An 8,643-nucleotide genomic window follows, 5' to 3' on the forward strand; every position below is an offset into this window, starting at 1 on the left:
CCCGCATTCCTAGGCAATTCAAGAAACAATGTAGGACATTTATTATTTTTGGGCCTCATTTTACTAATGTCATAACATTAGTCACAGCGGCTGAAGGGGGGGGGGGGCGGAGAGTTTGCAACCCGCCCATCCCCTCCGCTACTAAATTTTGGTTTTTATATATTTAATTTAATTAATTTTTCCCGTATTCTTTTTCTTTTATTTATTTGGCTACAAAAAAAGGAAACTGCTTAGAAGTGAATGCTTGGTTAATGGTAATGGGCACCATTTGCAAAACTGAAAAATGAAACTGTCAAAATATCATGAAATATCCTACTTGACTGAATAATAGCATCAAGCATCCTGTGAAATCAATGCGCCTAGTGTGCTGTCTTTTTTCGAGAAAAGAGAAATGATAATTTCCTGGCGATGGTCAGGACCAAACCATCATGCGTAACAGAAACCTATGCTTTGCGTCGAGAAAACGAAGATGCGTTTGCGCAGTTTTCTCCAAAAAAGTATGTAGCCTACGGAGCTGAAATTTCGACAGTTATCGTATTAACTCCTTGAATCGGCAAAAACTCTTTTTTTGCCGAATGGTGTCTATTACCTTGAAACTGAGAACTTATGAAAATAATGAATTATAGCTGAGTGTTATTAGGAGAAGCATAACGAGAGCTGCTTCATATCGGTCCATTCAAACGGGTGCGAAACGTTTCGACTGGATGCATGGACTGGATGTACTGCGCGCGATGCGCGTGAACTGTACGCGGGCGCAGCAAAATAATAACACGCATTAATTTCAAATCTCTGATTCCGCGGCGGCAACCTACCATGTAGAAGCAAAGAGGTTTCTTCTGATCATGCTGATGAAAGCCTTTCATTTAAGTTTTGGATCCAATTTAGAAAATTAATACAGCGATGGGTTTAGGACAGTCAAAAAAAGCAAGTCTTGAAAGCCACTCGGATTTCAAAGCGGTAAGTTTTCCTTTCTGCGTAGGCCTAGTCACATTGTTTTACTGGCTTGGTTCGCAGTCATTTTCTCGCTCTTTGATTTTGTTCCCCCGAGCTCCGGGTAGGCATAGGCCTACATTCCAAATCTCAATTTGTCAATGACAACTTGGGCTATTCCACAGTAACAATTATGCCTTAGTTTGCGTGAGAGTATTGTTGGATGGGTATAGCGTTTTTCGTTGACCGTACATACGCCTAAAGTAGTAACAAAATGCCTGTAAACAAATTAAAAAAAGTCTGTCATTGCAGTTTTGAGATTCAGAAGGGGATGGAATCTAGTACTATAGTCAACACGGTCTCCTCGGCTCTTTTAAGGTTAGATAATTATCTTGTAGGCCTGGGGATCGAGACGGCAGAGAGTAAACCATACTGCCAAGGGCTAGCCCAGGTTGGACGACGTCTGCATTGCATTATACGACTGACGGGCTAGCCTAGGGCTTATCACAAGTCAATCAATCGTGAGTCAGACACAAATTAATCACATTTGACTTTTAACTTTGTTACTCACCAACTATAGGCCTAGATCGTACGCGTCCGAAATATAACTATACTTCGGACCATCGTACAAACCATAGTTGGGAACGTGCCCCAACTATATATTTTTGTTGGGGCAGTATCATTTAAAACTATAGTAGTATGTGTCAGTGCTATAGGCCTTGTTCGACGTAACAAATTTAAGTAACATTACCTTGCGGTGGATTTAGTTTATTTTACTAAACTATCCCTGACTTAAGACTGGAAGACTCGTGATGACTGGAGTCTAAGAGACAACCACTCTTTTCAATGTCCCCAGGTGCGTGCTTCCAGACAGAGTTCCGAGCAATCCATCAAATCGGAGCGTTTCGTCTCACCTCCCACGTCTCCCATCCCGGGCTTCCACAGCTTCGCCCCGGTCGACGGAACCCAACGCGCCACTAAAACAAAACCTTTGGGTTTCAAAGAGACTTCGGTTGACACACAATCAACTACAGTCAATCAAAAGGTTGGTCAAGTCCGCATGTAGCAAATGTCTCTCAAATAATGAGTATTCTTCTTCATAACTCCTCTTTTCGAGTCTTGAACTAAAAGCATGTACTAAAGTTTAGATAATGTGAGTCGATCTGAAGCTTGTCCTAGACACTTATCTTCGATCAAGCACGAACAATTTCTAATAAGAAAACGAGTAGTATCTATGGGGAATTCATCGCACACCAAATCCGATTTATTGTGGCTTTAAAGATGATTTTTTTTTCTTATCAGATTTCGTTCGCAAATGCGACTGAGCTCGAAAAGCGTTTAAACCAACTCCAACATGAACGTTCCTTGTGCAACTCAAATGAGGTTTCAACCTCAAAAGCCCAGCAACTTCGACAGGGAAAGCAACAACAAAAGTGTCTGGAGCCAACGCAAAAGCAGGAGCATGAGCAGTTTGCACAGCAACAGCAACAGCAAAAGTTTCAACAGCTTCAACAACTGCCTCAAAACAGGCTGCAACAAAAGCAGCAGCAACAACTGTATGTACATCAGCAACAGCAGCAAAAGTTACCACTGCGTCAACATCAGCAGTCCCAAAATAGGCCACTACAACAAAAGCAACAGCAACATCAGTATGTACAGCAGCAACAGCAAAATGTCTGTCAGCTCCAACTACCGACCCAGCATACCCCACAACAAAAGCAACAGCAACATCATTCCGTACAACCGCAGTTGCAGCGGTTTCAGCTACAACAGCAGCTGCAACAACCTAAACAGCAATCCCAGAAGTTGCAACAAAAGCAGCAACAGCAACAGTCTGCACAAAACCAAAAGTCTGCACAACAGCATCAGTTCGAACAGCTTCAGCAACAGCAGCAGTTGCAGCAGTATCAGGAAGAGCAGAGCCAAAAGCAACCATCGCAACAAAATCGGCTAAAAGAGGAAAAGTCTGCAAAACAAGAGCAGCCGCAACAGCAGTTGGAACTGATGTATCAAAAGCAGTTTCAACGAAAGCCGAATCTGCAAAAGCAAGAAAAACAGCAGCCTGTACAGCCGCCTCAGTTACAACAGTTTCAAAAACAAACCTCCCAAAAGAGGTTACAACATCATCAGCAGCAGCACTTTCAACAGCAGTTCCAGCAACAGCAACCCGTGCAAGCGGCAAAACAACAGTCAAAGCAACAGCAGTTGCAACAAATTCAGCGGCAAGATCTCCAGCAAGATAGTAGTACACAAGATAACAAAGAACAGTTACCAGAAAGTGAGCATCAAAAGGAGCAAAATCAGCCACGTTCACAACAGGACAAAGAACTGCAGAAGCTATCGACGCAGTCATCAAAACAACGTTTAAACCAGCAAAAAAAGGCACATATACCGCAAAATAAAAACGAACCGCAACCAAAGCAGCCGCAACAGCATCAGAAGGAGAATGAAGTCCAGGAACAGTGCTCAAAAGAGAACAGAGATATAATGGAACAACAAGAACCCATTTCAGACTATCTGGATACACCACAGAATCAGCAACAGAACCATAAAGTGCAACAGAGACAGCAAGAGAACCAGCCAATTCAACAGAGACAGCAAGAGAACCAGCCAATTCAAGAGAGACAGCAAGAGAACCAGCCAATTCAACAGCAACACATGCAGCAACAACAAAAAGAAATTAATAATCAGTCCCAGATGGAAACACAATCTCAACCTAAGAAGCACCAGCAATTGTCACAAGTGGTACAGGAGCAACAGCAAAAGCAACAGCAGCAACAACACAACCAAGTGCAAAACCATCAATCAAAGAAAACGAAGAAGCAATTAAAGAGAGAGCAGAGGCTGCGTATGTTACAGGAGCAGCAGTTTGGCAAGAACACAACACAGCACCATGAAAAACAGCAAACACAACAGCAACAGAACCAAGAGCAAACGGAGCATCTTTCAAATCAAGCACCACGGCCACAACCTCAACTGAACCAGCAGATAAAACTGCAGTCCAAGGAACTCAAAGATCAGGAGACTCTCAAAGTCAAAGTGCAGCCAGAAAATCAAAAACAAATGCTAATGGAGCAGCACACAAAACAACAACAGCCAACACAGCAAAAGCAGGTTCATCAAGACCAACATCAGCTCCAGCAAACCCTGACAGAAGAAACGACCAAGAAACATGACCAACACGGACAGACAAAACAAAAGGGTGACTTTGCGGCTAATAACGGGCAAGGCAAACCCTCCAAAGAAGAAGCTGTAAAGCTTGACCTAGCTTCGACATACAAAGCAAAGCCAGGTCGGAAATTAACCGTGCAAAATGATTGTGTGTTGCACGTTAAAACACAACATGGGAAACCAGTTCCTTTAATGACTATCGATTTCTCTAATCCGGGACCACTGAATCCCAACCACCCTCTTCAGCCACCAAGAGAGCTCGCAACAACGGCCGATCCAAGCAAACAGAAAAGTCAGAAAAGGTCTCTCTGTGCAACTTCATCTAATGCAGATGCCCGACCGCAAACTCTTCTGTCCACCCATCCCTCGATACAGGCACCACGGTCTACTATTTCCTCACAGCTCAACGTTCAAGGTAACCAAGGATCTGCTCTCAATGAGGTATCTCAGGAGATAACCAATTGCAAGCAGACCACCTTTGTACCTCTAAAGAAAACATTCAGAACAGCTACCAAATTGAACTGTCGGCATATTCCCAGTCAGTTGGAATCTCAGCAGATTCCCGATCATTTGGAGAAAGAACAAATAAAAATTCAAGATCAGAAGGAGCCAGACGAATTACAACAGCAACTGCAGCAAGAGCAGCAGCAACAGAAACAGAAACTGCAGAAGCTGAAACAAAACCCTCATAAGAAGCAACAACATCTTCAAAAACAGCTTCAACAACGGCGACAGCAGGAAGAAGAACAACAGCAGCAACAGTTGGCTGTAGAGTCCACAAGTCCTGGACGGGAAAAACTAAAAGCCGTCCACAAACAGCAACCCCATCCTCCGGCGTTTGCTGCAAGTGCAGCAGCGCTTCAGGCTCAACTTGCCCTCCATCCGACCCAGCCAACCCACACCGCGCGGAAACACAAGTCAGTGACTGGAGACGCCACCATGGAGATTTTCAAAACTTTACAGGCCCAGGACTCTACCGCTGCGCCGCAGACCAATACCAACAGCTCGGGAGCTCAAATGCAACAAAGCGTCGCCTCCTGGGCCGTTGTTTGCGATAGGATGCCAGATCAGGACTTTCTGAACAAACCGTCTGCCGATGGGACGGGTAAAAAAGAACGACGCGAGGGACAGGGGTTTTTCTCGAGGATATTTGGCAGAAAGCCCAAGGCTGAATCGACTACTATAAAGCACCAGAAGGCAAAGGAGATATCGTCGAGCCTCGAAGAGTTGTCGGCTGACATGCAGGCTCTAAAGATTGACTCAGCCTCTTCAATTCATGAAATGGAGGCTCCGGTTGACATCGACGCCGACCAGACGCGATCAGATACAAAGAGTCAATCGTCCAGCTCAGACGACGAAGAGGGATCCTCCTCGGCTGAGTCTGATGAATCATCGGACCCGCAGCCCCCAAGCTGCATGGAGACATGGGAGATCGCCGACGACGTAGTGGAGAAGGCGTTGTGCCTACTCCCAATTCAGGTGGGTACCGTACACTCTCGGAGGTTCACCCTCCCAGACTGCCCCTTTGAGCCGGAGCTTGTCCAGAGGCTTGTCTTAGACGCCCTGGAGGCCAAGCGGGGATTGAAGCGGATAAAGGAGGACCAGACGCTCCTGATGACCTTCCGAGACTGCCTGCTCAAGTTCTTCGAGGGGAAGGAAGTCACCGACGTGCTACCACCTTGCAATCACCCGCCGGGGTCGAACCAGTGCAACATGCAGCCGGTCATCCAGCCTCTGGTGGGAATCATCAGGCATGTTCTTCGGGAAAAGAAGACCGTAGCTGAGCCACCCAGGAAGGCTGCACTGAGACCAACGCAAAACAGGAGAGGGCAAGCGGAACATGGAGAACTGCGACCTAGACGTTATATTAAAATCAAAAGGAAATTGACAACAGCAAAGGTAGGGGTTTCAGGCTGTACAAATTCAAGAATGCAAGTGAATATTAAATCATAGTTTTTACAATGAAAAACGTTTTACCCCATGCAAAGACCTTAGTATACAGTGTTTGAACGTCGGTGAAGGGCAAAACCTAATCACCCCGACGCAAAATTCCAACTTAAAAATAGTTTATGCGGTACCCGCTGCCATGTACATCAGATTCAAACCAGCCAACCGGTCCCGTTAGCTCGGTGGTTGAGTGGTAAGACATCTGCACTAGAAAGCAGGAGGTCGTGGGTTCGAGTACCACCCGAGTGATTTTTTTTCCAACTTTCACTCGGGAGGTAACACACTGAGTATACAGTGTTTGAACGTCGGTGAAGGGTAAAACCTAATTTGATTTATATCACCCCTACGCAAAATTTCATCTTAAAAATACCATTTATAATACTTTCTCTGCTTTTGTTGTCAATGGTCATGGTATCAAATCATATTCCGGGTTTCTTTGTGAAACTAATTAAACTTCCTGAAAATAGCACAGGCACTCTAAGCAGAGACGCCGAAAGAAAACATGAGAGGGATAAGACAACGAAGAAATGTTAATTTTACAGGAGAAAAAAATCTGACTTCACCCCCGTTTTGGGGCACATGTATTGTGTTCCGTTCCAGGCTTTGAGGACCCCGACTAAGCTCCTTGTCCGTTTCTGCAACACGTGCGGGGACAGCAAGCAGCCGAACGGCCAGCCTCTGTTCAGCTGTGGCAGGTGTCAGGACGTGGTCTACTGCAGCCGGGAATGCCAGAACGTGGACTGGATCACGCACAAATTCACTTGCCCTGGCGGCGACCGGCACTCCTACTGCAAACACCACAACACCTAGACTCTCGTAAACGGGGCCTCACTTTCATGGCTCTGCTAACTACGGAATTTTGTGCTTTGGCCTACAATCAGCATTCTGTGCATGCAGTGCTAGCACAGAAAGTCTGTGTTAACCCTATAAGCACACAATGTTTTAGGTATGGAGTGGACACAAGCCGAATTTGAAATTAGCATTGAAAGCGAGGCCCTTAATAATGGGGCGAGGACTGGAGGAGATAAGGCCACAAATGACCAAAAATGACAAGTGTGGAGAGCCTCGGCTTTGATGCTATTACTTTATGCGTTGCATCTCAGAGGGTGTTCTTTGTTGTGTAATTTACCAACAATTAATGTATTAAAATCAAATGCCTATCTACAGTGACCGCCTTACAAGCGCATAAGGTCTATTTGAAGTTTGGCCATGTCAAATTTCAGGAATATCTGCACAAACGATTGGGAATATCGCAGCTCAGCTTGGTAGTTTAGCTTATACGCAAACTGCAAATGTTTACATCCTGTTATTAATGATTCTGTGTGCGACCCCTCTATAAAAGAACACGGGCTGAACGGCAGATTCTTAGTGGTCTTCTTTGGGTGAGAGTTTGTCCAAAAAGTCAATGGTCAACCCACTAAAAATTGAAAAGAAAATGAAAGATGACATGTCGATCATTATTTGTCTGTGCAGCCTGAACACCTGTGGGAATTCTGAGTATTTTTTAAAAGAGTTTTGAAGTATGGAGATTATCACCGGTGTCCATCGGAATTGTTATAGTGGGGTGCACCCATAGTAGGTAGAGGAGGGTTCGCATCGCAAGCGTATGGCATGTGCTTAATAAGCACCTGTACTGATGTCATCAGACGTCACGTCATGTCATCAGTGTGACGTCATCAGTACAGAGGCTTATTACAGCTGAGGATTGCTTAGAAGTTCTAGTCTTTTACGTGTGATGGAGCTGTTGGCACAGAATGTTGGTTATAAGCAAAGAATCATGTGTTTAGTATAGCCATGAATTTGAGACATAGATAATCATGAACGTGTTTCATGTCGTATAGTTTAAAAGGTTGGCGAAGGACACGATTGGTTTAATATTTTGATGTTTCGAATCCCTCATATCAAGTCTCGCGCCATCGCATTGTGTATAGATGTTGGGACTTGTCTAAGGATGTTATTGGATTTTTAATCACTCACAAACAGGAACAATGCAATACAAAAAAAAATGTGTTGAATGGTCGGTGCCAGACTATTTAGCGTTCAAAGCCTCATTTTCATTTTTTTTTTTAATGTGGCTGAAACATTACTGTATATTTAATCAAAAAGTTTAAGCTATTCATCAGATGCAGAGCAGACTGTTATTAATTTGTGATTAAATTTATGTCATTGCTTTCACAATTTCCACAAAATGAAGATTTTACCTCGCTTTCAATTTAATATGGCCGACTCGTGAATAAAGCCGATTGGGTCGCATTGGGACATATTCAATGTGACCCAACGGAATCCTATAGTAATTTGGGAAATCTTCAAATGGATCCCATAGGAATTTGCAACTTCTTCATTGGGACCCTATAGGACCATTGGTATTTGGAATTTCGGACATCTGAAATGGGATCGGAACTAATTGGATCCCATTGGAATTTGTCATATTCCATGGGACTCAACTGGATCCCTTTGGAATTTCGGTCATCTGAAATGGGATCCCATAGGAATTTGGGACATTTCCAATCTGATGTAACCGGACCCTATTCGAATTTTGAGAGTCTTCAATGGTACCCAGTGGGATCCCATCGGAATTTGGGCAAATTTAATTCA

General features: G+C 44.2%; 1 protein-coding gene across 1 annotated transcript; it reads left to right on the forward strand.

Annotated features, from left to right (window-relative positions):
* The first annotated feature begins 793 nt into the window (after positions 1–793).
* On the forward strand, positions 794–8,359 carry LOC119723795 (putative uncharacterized protein DDB_G0271606). The gene is made up of 4 exons (XM_038194659.1): positions 794–957; positions 1,787–1,975; positions 2,233–6,000; positions 6,649–8,359. Exons 1-4 carry the CDS (start codon positions 901–903, stop codon positions 6,856–6,858), a joined length of 4,224 nt encoding a protein of 1,407 aa, XP_038050587.1. The 5' UTR covers positions 794–900; the 3' UTR covers positions 6,859–8,359.
* The last annotated feature ends 284 nt before the right edge of the window (positions 8,360–8,643 follow it).

Source organism: Patiria miniata, unplaced genomic scaffold, assembly GCF_015706575.1.
Source record: "Patiria miniata isolate m_02_andy unplaced genomic scaffold, ASM1570657v1 HiC_scaffold_17, whole genome shotgun sequence".
In the NCBI taxonomy this organism is placed as follows: domain Eukaryota; kingdom Metazoa; phylum Echinodermata; class Asteroidea; order Valvatida; family Asterinidae; genus Patiria; species Patiria miniata.